The sequence below is a fragment of the Anolis carolinensis genome, chromosome 1 (genome assembly GCF_035594765.1).
Source record: "Anolis carolinensis isolate JA03-04 chromosome 1, rAnoCar3.1.pri, whole genome shotgun sequence".
NCBI lineage: Eukaryota > Metazoa > Chordata > Lepidosauria > Squamata > Dactyloidae > Anolis > Anolis carolinensis.
This window is the reverse complement of record NC_085841.1, coordinates 43,337,932-43,352,535: the sequence shown is the minus strand read 5'-3', so window position 1 is coordinate 43,352,535 and position 14,604 is coordinate 43,337,932. Positions and strand designations below refer to the sequence as shown.

Below are 14,604 nucleotides of genomic sequence, written 5' to 3'. Positions count from 1 at the left end.
TATGTATATTATATATACATGAGCCCTGATGGCAAAGTGTGTTAAAGCACTGAGCTGCTGAACTTGCAGACCGAAAGGTCCCAGGTTCAAATCCCGGGAGCAGAGTGAGTGCCCGCTGTTAGCTCCAGCTTCTGCCAACCTAGCAGCTTTAAACATGCCAATGTGAGTAGATCAATAGGTACCGCTCTGGCGGGAAGGTAATAGCACTCCATGTAGTCATGCCGGCCACATGACCTTGGAGGTGTCTATGGACAACACTGGCTCTTGGGCTTAGAAATGGAGATGAGCACCAACCCCCAGAGTCAGACATGACTGAACTTAACGTCAAGGGATACCTTTACCTTTACCTATACACACACACACACACACACACACACACACACACATGCAGGGACTATATACAGTATATATCACACACACACCAATTTAACAAAGTTTCAGCCACAAAAACAAAGTTTCTGAAGTAGAACAATGACTTTCACAGTAAAGACAACCCAATTTAACAGGAAATAAGACTTTCAAACCAGGAACAGATTTCTGCAATTATTAAAAAATGGTTTATTATAAAAGCTATGAAAATTCGCCAAAAATCAGAGGATAAGGGAAACGTTCCAAATTTTGGTGAGCTATCAGTGTTAAATGTGTTCTACCACTGTACCAAGTTTGAAGAAGATCACTCAAAAAATGAGGGCGGGAGAGTCCTGTAAAATCTCCCCTCGTGCTGTTTTTTTTGCCACTGCGCATGCGCGTCCGCCATTAACGAATTACTTTTGAAACTAACGAATTTTCGTTAATTTCGAATTTTTGGAGGGCAAAATTCGGAAATGACATCAGAAACGAAACGCTGGCGCCCCCTACTTTTGAAACGAGTTTAGAATCAATTTTTTCATGGATCGCTCAAGCCTAATACTCACATAAACTCTCCTACATAAACTCTCCTATAGAGGTGCCCTGCTACTGGTTTGATTCCTTAGGCAAGCACAGGAGAAGCAGGTAGAACTCACTGTATATAGGGAGAATTTTAAAGGGGCCCAGTATGGATATAGGTGTGGATATGTATCAGCCATTTGAAAGAAGTTTTACATAAAAAGAACCTATTTGAACTTCACCAAAGGTATACCCCAAGCTCACAGAAAACATTGAAATGAAATAGAATCATTGAGACCCTTAGGGTGAACTGTTTTAAGAGTGAATATCCAGAAGGCTTCCCGTTGTTGTAGTTTGGTGCATAAATCTGTGTTTGAGGAAGAAGTAACTACCTCTAGGACTAGAACCCTGAATGATTCAGGACTATGGTTCATGTCATTGAAATGTTTATACAGGCTGGAGTCAATGACCTGATTCCTAATCTTACTCTTGTGTTCTGTTACACGGAGTTTAATTTGTCTACTGGTCTGGCTGACATACATCAAGGAACAGGGACAAGTAATAAGGTAAATGACTCCTTTGGTGATGCATGTTGCAGGTGATGAACTATCTTAGTATGAGGATTCTGAAACAACTTAGTATGAGTAAATTGGGGACATATGGCACAATGCTGGCAAGGAAAATTTCTTACCAAATTAGGTCTAATTTTCATACTTTGAGTGTCATGGTCAATATTTGAGTGTACCAACATGTCTTTCAAGTTCTGTGTTCTTTTATGTGCCACAATGGGGGGCCCTTCACATCCCAGTATATCATGAACAAGAAGCCAGTATTTTTTCACTGTTTGAATAACCTGTCTGGAAAAATTGGTTAATGTCAAGGGCCAGACCAATCTATTGTCTGTGGACACAGATTTGTCTGCCAACAGGGTGGTGCTTGAGACTTTGGATGCCCTGATGATGGCATTATCAACAATGTGTCCTGGATAACCCTTGGATAAAAATTGCTTTTTAACCGATGTTAAATGTTGTTCAAAATCTTGTTGTGATGTGCAATTACGTTTAATTCTCAATATTTGAGAATAAGGTAGATTATTTTTAAGGATGGTGAATAGGAAGTTTGAATAACTTTCAACTGTAGAAAGCTTCATGTCATTGTACTGCATGCTATACTTGTACATTTTGGCATCAGCCATACTTACATTCTTTCTGGATGGATGTGGCTGGTGAGTGGGTTCTTCAATCGGGAACTTCAGGTTTTCGCATAAAAGCTTGCTGGGCACGGACTCTCCATATCCATGACCCTAGTCTAAATTTGACCTCACTCTCTGTCCTGCTCACTTCAAAGGATCAGTCTGAACGCAGATCAGAGATGGCTGCTCTCAAATCCAATCTTTATTGAAGAACACATGACTTTGGAAAAGTCAGGAATGACCCAATGTTTACATACAACTATTTTTATAACTTTTGATGCTACGTAACACCACACGTAAATATCATCATCAAGTCCCACCCCCAATATCACATTACTACCATTTTCACACACTAGACCAATTATAATTGTTTATACTTTCGGCCCCAAGTTCCCAGGCATATTCTATCTTCTTCTGCCAGGTGCTCCTGGGATTGTTTATGTTATGACTCCCAGTTACAGGGCTGAATTACCAAAGCCCTGTAACTGGGTTCCATGACATGGTGCCCTCCTTTTCTTCGTCCTCCTCTTCGGTTCTTCTTTCATCACAAGCCTGAAACAAAACAATAATTCTATGTGTCCATTTTGTCCAAAGTACCCATATATTTTTTCAGTAAGCTACGATGGAATACAGGGTGTATTTTCCCTAAACTTTTTGGCAATGCCAACTGGAAAGTCACCTCGTTGATAACACCCTGTATTCTAAATGGTCCAATATATTTAGGGCCCAATTTTTTCGAAGGTAGCCCCAGTTTGATGTTTTGGGTACTTAGCCACACTAAATCTCCTTTCTCCAATTTATCACCTTCCACCCTCTTTCTGTCTGCGAATACTTTATACTTTTTATGTGCTTCTTTTAAGGATGCAGTCACTTGACTCCAGCATTCCATCATTTGCGCTTTCCATTTCCCTGCCTCTGTTCCCTCATTCTCTGTCCATCTCGGCAGCTGGGGCAGAGGCTGTATTTCATACCCGTAAACTACTTCAAAGGGGGTTTTATTTGTTGCTGAATGTATAGTCGAATTAAAAGCTAGTTCTGCAAAAGCCAACCACCGAGACCAGTCATTTTGTCTCATGTTAGAGTACATTCGAAGGAACTGCCCAAGTGTCTGCTGAGTACGTTCTACCGCCCCATTTGTCATGGGGTGAAAAGCAGAACTTAAACTCCTTTCTGCTCCTAGCATTTCCAGGAATTTTTCCCAAAATTTTGCTGTGAATTGTACTCCTCTGTCACTGACCACTCTACTGGGACATCCATGCAGTTTGTAAATGTGGTTTATGTACAATTCAGCTAGTTTCTCGGCTGATGGTAGTTTCGTCAGTGCTATAAAGTGGGCCTGTTTAGAAAACAGGTCCAATACTGTCCAAATATAACGATGTCCTTTGCTAACCGGTAGTTCCCCCACAAAGTCCATAGCTACACATTCCCAAGGTCTGGTAGGTTCTGCTACTGTTTGTAATAATCCCATTGGCTTCCCTCCTCTCGATTTATTTCTGGCACAATCATCACATTGAACAACATAATCTTTTATGTCCTTCCTCATCCCTGGCCACCAGCAATGTTTTGCTATTGCTTTTGTTGTTTTTGTAATTCCTGTATGACCAGCGCTCTGGTTGTTGTGAAAACGATGCAAAATCTTGATCCTTAATGTTGCTGGGATATACAGTTTCTTGTTCACAAACCAAAATCCCCCCTTCTGCTCCCCCTGTTCTGCATTGGATGCGATCCACTGGTCTCCTTCATAAGACTGTTTCAGCTCGTTTCCCCAATTATCTTTTCCGTCGAGTTCAACCATAGCAGTGTTCTCCTTTTGGGTTTGTGCTCTTGTTCTGACAGCTAAACCCCATTGTTTGTCAGAGAATATTGTTCCCTCTTTTGCTGTGGGTATTCCTTCGTGTTGAGGCATGCGTGAAAGAGCATCTGCCAAGACATTCTGCTTCCCCTGAAAAAACTTTAATTGGAAATCGAACCTGCTGAAGTATTGTGCCCATCTAATCTGTTTGGGGGACAATTTTCGAGGGGACTTTAAATACTGGAGGTTCTTATGGTCAGACCAAATTTCAAATGGGATTCCGCTTCCTTCGAGAAAGTGTCGCCAGCATTCTAAGGCTTTTAATATGGCTAGTGCCTCTTTTTCCCATATCGGCCAACATTTTTCAGTTTCGCTGAACTTCCGGGACAAATATCCACAGGGTTTTAAGTTCCCATTTTGATCCTTTTGCAATAGTACTGCCCCATACGCACAGTCTGAGGCATCGCAATGGATTATGAAAGGGCTCCTGATATCGGGGTGTTTTAGAATGGGTCCTTCTGTGAAGCATTCTTTTAGGGTTTCAAATGCCTTTTGGCATTCTGGCGTCCAACTTAGTTTGGCGCCAGGAGCTTTTACTTTTGCTGTCTCTCCTTTCCCTTTTGTTTTTAAAAGTTCAGTAAGGGGTGCAGTTATTTGCGCGAAGCCTTTTATGAAGGATCTATAAAAATTTGCAAACCCCAGAAACGATTGCAATTGCCTCCTTGTTTGAGGCACTCCCCATTCTTTTACATCTGATACTTTAGCTGGATCCATAGCTAACCCTTCTGGAGATATCCGATACCCCAGAAAGTCAATTTGAGTTTTATTAAATTCACATTTGGACAGTTTTGCGTACAGCTTTGCTTCTCTTAGTCTCTGCAAAACTTCCCGGACCAATTTCACGTGCTTTTCCTTATCTTCAGTCACAATCAAGATATCATCAAGAAATATGAATACCCCTCTGTACAACAATGGGTGCAGTATTTCATTTATAAGCTGCATAAAGCACCCGCCTCCATTTTTTAAACCGAAAGGTAAAATTTTATATTCAAAATGGCCGAATGCGCAGGAAAATGCAGTTTTCCAAGTATCTTCCGGTTTGATCCTTAATTTATGATATGCTTCAATTAAATCAAGTTTAGTAAATATGCTCCCTTTTTTCAATACGGTAATTAAATCCTTTACTAAGGGCATAGGGTATTTATTGTCCTTAGTAATTGCATTTAAATTTCGATAATCAATGCACAATCTTAGGGAGTTGTCTTTCTTTCTCCTGAATAACACTGGGGCCCCGAGAGGAGAATTGGATGGCTTAATGAAGCCCCGCGCCAGGTTTTTATCAATGTATTTCCTCAATTCCTCCTTCTCCTGCACAGACATGGGATACACTTTTGGTTTTGGTAAGTTTGCTCCGGGGGTTATTTCAATTTCTACTTCTATATTCCTTTTGGGAGGTAATTTACTTGCCTCTTTCTGATTGAACACATCCACAAAGTCTCTGTATTCAGGTGGCAATAGCAGTGGGTCTATTTCACCTTCTTCATCTCCCTCGTCCTCCTCTTCTGCAATCTTGCTTATCTCCCATTGCGTCTGCTGTTCTTTAAATGCTAGGCTCTTTCCTCTCCAATCTACTTCGGGATTTGCCTGTTCGAGCCATGGTATCCCTAATATTACGTGGTATGTGGCAATAGGGGCTATCACAAAGGATATTCTTCCTTCCCATTTGCCTATTTTACATGGGACCTCCCGTATTTCCTTTGTAGATACTTCCCCAGTAGCCACTGATCCGTCTAGCTGCGAAAACGCAATTGGGGAGTCAAGCGCCATCTGCTGGCATTTCAACGCTCCTGCTAACTCTGGAGTTATAATATTCCTGGAACAACCACAATCCACAAATGCCTTGCAGGTGGCCCGATTCTCTAGCCCCGATAGGCAGATTGGCACTACTATCATGCGTTTGTCCCGACTCACCAATTTTTCTGGAGATTCTGGGGCTTGCACCTCCTCCTCCGCACGCCTCCCGGTTGCTGGCTTGGGCTTTGAGGGTTTTGGCGGCTCCCCCTTCCGTGCCCAGCATTCTGCTGCTCGATGGCCCGTCTTCCCACATACAAAGCATCCCGGTTTAGGTTTGTTGTCGTCTCCTCTGGAGGGAATCCCCGGCCTCCCTCCGGGTCTTTCCTGCTTCCTCGTTTCTCCTCGACCTCTCGCCACCGGTCTTTGCTGGCCGCCGCTGCTCCTGAAGCGCTTTACTTGGGCCAGGGTGGATTCAACGCGCCCCGCTAGTTGAATCCATCCCTGGAGCGTTTCGGGGTCATCTCTGTGCGCTGCCCAGCTGAAAATCTCGGGGCGTAGTCCCTCTTTAAATAATTCCACTTTGGTCACTTCAGACCACTCTGGTACCCTTTCCGCGAGGTGGAGGAATTCTTCTGCGTACTCGGGCACCGTTTTGTCCCTCTGCTTTATTCCTCTAAGCTGGTCTCGAGCTCTCAATTGCTCTAGCCGGTCTCTGAACCGGTTTTCCAGTGCGGCGAGGAAGCGGGGCACTGACCTCAGGCATGGGTCCTGTCTGGCATGTAGTTGCACATACCAGCTGGCCGCTCCTCTCTTTAGTGTGTTGCCGATGGCCCGAACCCTGCTTGCTTCGGAGGGGAATGTGTGTGCATTGTCTTCCATGTATCCCCTGATGCTAATTAGAAAAAAGTTCAGTTCGGCTGATTCCCCTCCGTATTCTAGCTTGAGATCTTCCCTTCTTGGCATCCATTCAGCGGCCCGTTGATGCTGTCTGGGAGGCATGGGGAAGGGTTGCATCGGGTTTCCTTGGATCACGCCGCGCCCCACTCCGGTGGTCATTCTGCGCGGCTCCCGAAATCCTGCCGCCGCTGTCGGCCCTTCCCCCCATCCGCATACTGGCCTCGCTGTAGCCCCCGCATCTCGCCTTTCCCCGTCGTACGGCACATCCTCCTCCTCTTCCTGGATCTCCTGCTCCTCTCCGCCTTCGTCAGCTAATCCACTGGACCCGATCCCTGGCCCCAGTGGTCTTTCTACTCCGACGCCCATTCGGGGGGTTGGGAGCTCTGTTGGGGTTGGCGGCCTCAGAGTTCCCAGAGCTTGCTGGCGCTCCACTTCGCGCGCCATTCTGTCCCGGAACTCCAGCTCTTGCCAATATTCCTCGTCTCCCTCGTCCCTTGCCGCCGCGGGACTCTGCGTTGAAGCTCGCTGTCCCCTCTGGCTCCAATCGCCTCCTTTGCTTGGCTCTCTCTCGGCGCCATATCGGATGTGCTCTTTTTGGAGATTCTCTTCCAATATTGGCACTATTCTCCCCACGGTATCCGACAGCCTGGATAAATGAGTTTCCAGGATGGATAACCGCTGGGCCACGGTCTCCGGCATGCTTCCTCCAGATCCCCAACTGGTTTCTGCCGCCGCCGGAACGCCTCTTCCCCCTCTGGGAATCCTCTGGGTCACGCCGTCTGGCTTGGGGTACCCCGTAGAGGAAGCTATGGCTTGCAATGTCTCTTCTGCCAACGGCAGAGCTCCCAGCGGAGGCCCCTTTGCTCCGTCATGGCTTTGATCTCCTTCCCTGCTCATTATCACTTCACTGCAAATTTGCAGGAGGGTGAGAACTGGATTCCTGACTTAATTGTCCTGCTCACTTCAAAGGATCAGTCTGAACGCAGATCAGAGATGGCTGCTCTCAAATCCAATCTTTATTGAAGAACACATGACTTTGGAAAAGTCAGGAATGACCCAATGTTTACATACAACTATTTTTATAACTTTTGATGCTACGTAACACCACACGTAAATATCATCATCAAGTCCCACCCCCAATATCACATTACTACCATTTTCACACACTAGACCAATTATAATTGTTTATACTTTCGGCCCCAAGTTCCCAGGCATATTCTATCTTCTTCTGCCAGGTGCTCCTGGGATTGTTTATGTTATGACTCCCAGTTACAGGGCTGAATTACCAAAGCCCTGTAACTGGGTTCCATGACACTCTCTTTGCCCTTGCTGAGACATACAACAAGTTATACAGAGTTAAAATAAAAGTTGAAGTAAGACAAGCATTGAGGAGAGAAATGGCAGGAGGAGGGAGGAACCAGGGCATTTTAAAAGCAGCTGGAAAATTGGGAATCAAAGGATTAAGTAAAACTTCCTGCAAAGCTGGGACAATTACAAGGTATTGTCATAAACAAAGCTGCTGCTTAAAAGCAAATTCCAAACAAACTCACTGAAATAAGTAAACTAGCCAATGTCAACAGTCCAGGGTCAGAAAAACCAATTACCAGAGTCCTTAAAAACAGCAGAATATCCAAAACTCTGGTCCTGGGTCAGAAACAGGAAGTTCAAACAAGCAATGATGCCAGAGCCAAAAGTCAGATTACCAGAAGTTGAATCCAGAAGTTCTTGCTGGGCAGAGAGAAGGAGGAGGAAGTAAGAGAGAAGAGGATTTTGTGACTTCATCCACTTTTCATTCTGTTGCCACTTACTACTGGAATACGGACTAATCCCCTCCAAAGAAATGCAGTTATTCACAAGGGACAAAAAGATTTGCCACTGATGTTAGAAAGTATTCAGTTAAATAAATTATCCATCAAGGATCACACACCCCTTTTCAATACTAGTTTGAATGAAACCTATTGCCTCCTCAACAAATTCCCCACACTATCTGCATGCCGACACATATGGTGTGTACTCCAGGAGCCCATAAGCATTATGCTAGAAGGTCATTCCAGAAAACTTTCATAAGCATTCCCCACTCCATTCCAATGCAGAAATCATTTGGGTTTTTGTGAACCACATAACTGGTGTCATGCAACCCCCTATGGAGTTTGAATTTGTGCATCTCAAAACACCAACCCTCTGTGCTTTTGAAAAGAGTTTGAATAGGAGATTGTATTAAGCCATAAGGACCTGCTGTTTAAAGAAGCAGTGTTTTCAAAATCCCATTAGGCATTTTTAAACTCACGGGCGCACACACCTAATACATTTCTTTGGTTTCCAGTTATAATGATATGAATTCAACCTAATGATTTTCAGTCTAAATTACCATTCTTTGTAGTAATCTAAAATGCTTATTCCAATCCATGGATTGAACTTGGAGCTTTGTGGTTAAATATAACCCCAAACAATGAAATACAGCATATAAAGTAGTTTATGCTCATATTCAAAGCTAAATTTCTCAATTATAAATTCACACTGAACTCCATGTATTTTGATTCCACTAAGTGCAAGCTCCAATCTAGTTATAAACCACAGCAAAAGTTAAAAAAAAACTTCACTCCAAAAGGTATAAAGACAAAGTGCACCAATTCTAACCCACCATATTCAAAAGAATAGCAATGTTTGTTTCAGCTTCATATATTGGGAGATTGTAAAATCAAAAGACTGAATAGACCCCTGATGTTACATTGCTTTTTTTTTCTTTTGGGCAGACTGTAGGCTCAGGCAGTAAGTTACATTAGAACTAATTTACATTAGACATGTACCAATGCATATATACACTCATATATATGTATAATATATTCATTTCACATTGCTTACTGATGTGCAATCATGCTCTGCAAATATACACTGCATGCAGAAACATAATAATGGCATCAGAATCTCCATTGCATCAAGAAGAGATTTTGTTATCTTGATCTGTGAGTCATGATTTCTAAGAAATATAGGACTTTTTAAAATAATGTAAATAAAAAATTTATGGAGGTACAGAACTCCTGACAAGAGGTTCAGTCACCAGACCACATAGTGGTGGGGTGTTACTGTCACATGACCAAAAGACATACAATACCTGGAGTGATCATCCAGTAAGCTCTTGGAAATATGTAATTGCACAAATGCTGCAGGATGGTAGTTTCATGTAGCCAATAATATGAAACTATTGTAGGGTATTCTGAGTCCTATTTCCAATTGTGGCAAGCTTTAAAAAGAAGTTTTGTGGTACTGAGTGGAGTTAGGCTAGGAAGGAGGAGGTTCTAAAAGGGGGGAAAATAGTTTCTCTTCCTGTTCTTACCTTCTTCAGAGTATTTCCTATTTAATACAATACTAAAGAGATTACCTTAAAAAAGGAAAATTGCAGTGTGTTTGGATTGATTCAGTCAAGGGCATCTTGGCCCTGAGTTTGGAAGACCAGAACTGGGTTTCTTGGCAGTTTTGCATGATGGGGTTGCCATATATTACAGCCAACTTCACAGCAAACAATAACAGGGTTGTCCACCGCTCTTCATAACATCTCCACCTGGTGTGGTACTCTATGGTCCTCCAGATATTGCTGAATTGAAATTCCTCATGACTGACCATACTGAATGTGCAATCCAATACCATCTGGAGGCTCACAGTATTCATGTTGTCCAAAATCTCAGGGTTTACCCAGCATGCCAAGCTCTGATCAATTCTAATAATGACACGCAAGGTGGAGGGAAGAGTCAGAGATCACTTTAAACTTCGGTTAACCAAAGCAGGATGTCAGGGAAATTTTTACCAAATCTGACATGCCTCACATTCTCAGAAATGGGCATTTTATAGACATTGGTAAACAACAGACATTGCTTTGATTCATACAAATTATGATCCGTAGTTTCACTGGTTCAAGGTATATTCATTGTTGTCATATTTACAGCTTGTGATTGCTATTCAGTATGGTGGAAAACTTAATAAAGTTTTTTTTATTGTAATGATCTTCAGTCTGTCTTCTGTTTCTGTGCCAACCCCTTTCTGCCAAAGGGGTGTTTCTGAAACGGCTGGGAAGGGGCAAGTTCCTTGATGGGGAAATAGATACAAGTCCTGGGGTGATTGGCTTGAATTTCTTTTGGGGAGAATTCATTGTGTCTCTATGGGATTGAAATTTTACTTGAGTGAATCCCCATTCCAAAGTTCTAAGGGTGAGGCTGAAGTGGAAATTCTGGCATTTTGAGCACATTGTGAGGAGGTGGGGGGAAAGGAGACATTGGCAATGCCGCTTTGTGGAGGGGGAGGGGTCCTGTTTCCGAAGCTAGCCAGGAAATTGGAGGTCACACCTGACTCTTTTTTTGGGTCTGTTTTGCATAATATTCACACACCCTTGTTCCACAAGTGATTGCTAATATGCAGTGTTCCATGGCTCCTGCCCATGCTGCTACTAGTTTTCTCATTGGATGGTAAGTTCATAATCACGTGGCAATGGGTCTACCAACATTAGGGAGCAACCACCAGTATGGCAGAGAAGATAACTGGGGACACTGTCCACACAGCTGAGAACTAGGTCTGTTTCATACAATACAAAAAACACAATTTAAACATTACCTTTGAACACTACACTTTAAAACATCAGCAGATCAAAACCAAATCACATTCTTCCTTAAACTAAGGCTTTCAAGAGCAGAGGCTTCCATTGCTCAAGACATATAAGAACTTAATGATTTGGAATGTCAAAGTGTGATCTTATGGTATGGTCATTCAACTTTGTTAGTAAGGCTGCTCATTGTGCCAGAAAAGCCTTCCCTTGGTGGAATCACTTGGCACCTGACCCTACTATTATTTTTCCAAAATATTTCACCTTTTTCCTATCAGTGGCAATTCATTGTCAAGTAGCTCTTAAAGAAAGTTCATCAATCTGACTAATAATAAAGCAGCTTTCTGACTCTATAGGGTGTTGCCATAGCAACAAATGACACCAGTGCTAATCTCCTATCTAACCTCCCTTAAAAACAAAAAAGTAATTAAAAAATAAAGACATGCATTGCACACATAGCCATAAAATACCCAACATTTGCTGCCATTTGTTCAAAAATGTGCGATCAGCTCCACACTGTGGCCAAAGAAGAAAACTCCACCTTAATACCAATACACAGAAGCGGAAAGTAGAACTTTCTCTACATTGTTAATAATTCCCCCCCCCCCCCCCCGAGCTCAGATCAACATTTATCTTCAGTGCACAAAGACCTGTCCAGGTAATAAGGCAATCAATGTACATTTGTTCCTCATTTATTGCAAGGAACTGGATCGGTGTTTCCCATGGTGGAATCACATTTGCACAGCAATGAAATCACATTTTTAAGCACTGGTAAAATGTCATTTTTGCCTCACACAGTATGCTGTGCCTCTGGAAATTGCCTGGTATAACATAGTGGTGCAGGATTCATAAGGCGTGATCTCTGCACCACTGCCAAGTGCATGTGTATGTGGAGTTCTGTTCTCATATGCACACACACACCCCGTCCCATCGCTCCATATTTTTCCCTCGGCAATGGTAAGCAGCAGGAACTGACCCAGAGCCTTATCCTAATTGTGATAAATTGCAGTGAGAACCATATTTGTTTTCTTTGTTTTTAACTATGTGTGCTTTGTCCTCCAAGACTGAAGCCTTTTTCTTGTGTGTATGGAAGGGGGGCACCTAATTATCTCAAGTAAATACATAATCCTCTGAAGCGAAATATATACCTTTGATGTTATTCACCTTCAAGTTGACCTTGACTTATGACCACCCTATCCTAAAGCACATCTACACTCACTCTATAATGCAACTTGGATCCAGTTTGGAAGGAATCAGTTTCACTCCATAGGTGATTAGACAGCCATGCCTGCAACTGGTTTAAAGCCTGTGATTACGCAGAGCACTAAACCCAGTACTTCAGCAGGGATTGATGTCTACAATACACTTTGCATTTTCTGAAGCCAATTTCACCCTGGACCTCAGGTATACTTGGATCTGCCGCAGTACAATTTATGGTTTAACTCAGACTTTCATGTGATTCTTTTAATGTGTTATATTCCTTGTAATGCATGCTGCAGTGTACATTGATAGTGTGCATTTTGTGCCTGTTGTGGTTTCAAGTTGTCTTGAACCCGCATTATATTATAATTACAGACTCAGCCCGAGTGTCTTCTATTTATTCAGAAAAGGTTGCTTTCCTCTAAAGTTGAAAGAGTGTGACTTGCCCAAGCTGAATGGGGGAATCAAACCTGGGACTTCCAGGAATAAGTAATACAGGTATACCTCAGCAAAGTAGATACATTTCTGGACATTACTTCTTTAATAGAAAAATTGTTACCAGAGGCAGAACTAACACGGGATGAATAGGGAGAAGTTACTAGGGTTGGGCTCAAATCCTGTTTCATCTGTTTCTTTCATGGTTTTGTACCGTTTTGTCCATTTGGATCGCACAGAATGGTACAACCCCATGGGAACAAAAGAAACAGTGGAACGAAAGGCAGAGGGGAATGGTAGCCTTTGGTCAGCTTATTTTTGTCTCTTGGCTGCGCTCGTAGGCTCATAGGCTCGGCTCGTAGGGCCTGCAGTCGAGCACTGAACACTCGATGCTCATAGGCCCAGCTCACAGGGCTTACGAGCATTGAGCCCTCGACACTCCCCTATAGGCCCTATGAGGCAGGCCTAGGAGAAATCAAGCGATCAATGCTTATAGGTCCTGGCTGCCAGGCCTACAGTCAAGCACTCGACAGTAGGCTCGGCAGCCAGGGCCTATGAGCCATCGAGTACTCGATGATTGAAGGCCCTGACTGCCAGGACTACCATCGAGTACTCAACGGTAAGCCCAGCAGCCAGGGCCTACAATTGAGTGCTCATAGGCCCAGCTCACAGGGCCTGGCGCTTTGCCGCCCAAGGCCTGAACATGTTTTGGTTTTTTCAGACCTTGGACGGAACAGCCCATTAATATAGGTTAAAGGGTAAAGTTTTTCCCCTGACATTAAGTCCAGTCATGTCTGACTCTGGGGGTTGGTGCTCATCTCCATTTCTAAGCTGAAGAGCCGGCGTTGTCCGTAGACACCTCCAAGGTCATGTGGCCAGCATGACTGCATGGAGTGCCGTTACCTTCCTGCTGGAGCAGTACCTATTGATCTACTCACATTGGAATATTTTCGTACTGCTAGGTTGGCAGAAGCTGGAGTTAATTTACGTAAGCAGTGGATGGAAATGGGACCATACAAATGGAACAAACAGAAACTGTAAGTCATTCTATACAGATGCACAAGCCTAGAAGTTATTATACTGGCAGGCTCAATATAATGGTTTCCTCAAAAGTTGGGGAAGCTATTTGGTGTTTGCCTGTTTTCACATTAAAAGATGTAAACGAATCTAACAATGTCACTGAGACTACTGGGGATTAAGAAAATTCAAATGCAAATTTTGTTTGACAGAGTGTATCCACAAAAGCACATATAGTGCTTCCCAAACTTAGATCCTCCAGTTGTCATAGATTTCAGTTCCCAGAAGCCCCAAACAGCTTGGCTAATAGTCGGAAATTCTGGGATTTGAAGTCCAAAACATTTGGAAGACCACAGTTTAGGAAACACTGTACTAGATGGAGTGTTGTGTGGTTTCTGGGCATTCTAGCAGCATTTTCTCCAGATGTTTCACCTCTATCTGTGGCTGGCATCTTCAGAGGATCCAAAGGATCCGTACAGCCCGGAAACCATGCAACAACCCAGTGGTTCTGGATGTGAAAACCTTCGACTGTACTATATTCTCCCAGTTACTCTCAAAGGTGCTGTGTGCATGTCTTCAAGTCGCCTGTTCACTTTTGGTGATCCCATGGCTATCATTGTTTTCTTAGGCAAGGAATACCCAGAGGTAGTTTTGCACATTCTGTCCTCTGAAATTTAGCTTACATTGCCTATCCAAGCTCTAAGCAGGGCTAGCCCTGCTCAACTTTCAAGCTCAGATGGGATCTGGACTTCTGGCTATTTATATACTGTTAAGTGTACTTCTGGATTTCTGTTTTGTTGCTTTCCTTAAAATCTGCAC

The 14,604-nt window shown here is 43.2% G+C and overlaps 1 protein-coding gene across 1 annotated transcript; it reads right to left on the bottom strand.

The window, feature by feature from the left end:
• Nucleotides 1–2,239: 2,239 nt before the first annotated feature.
• Nucleotides 2,240–11,722, bottom strand: LOC134297015 (uncharacterized). Its single transcript, XM_062973441.1, has 2 exons — nt 5,823–11,722; nt 2,240–2,611 (listed from the first exon to the last, which is right to left on the bottom strand). The coding sequence occupies exons 1-2, from the start codon at nt 7,437–7,439 to the stop codon at nt 2,528–2,530; spliced, it is 1,701 nt and encodes a 566-aa protein (XP_062829511.1). The 5' UTR covers nt 7,440–11,722; the 3' UTR covers nt 2,240–2,527.
• Between the last annotated feature and the right edge of the window lie 2,882 nt (nt 11,723–14,604).

Excerpts from the sequence above, each read along its gene's own strand:
- LOC134297015 (XM_062973441.1), bottom strand. The coding sequence starts at position 7,439 with ATGAGCAGGGAAGGAGATCAAAGCCATGACGGAGCAAAGGGGCCTCCG. Across the intron at positions 2,612-5,822 it reads CAGAATCTCCAGAAAAATTG|GCTTGTGATGAAAGAAGAAC; the intron begins GTGAGTCGGGAC and ends GTTTTGTTTCAG.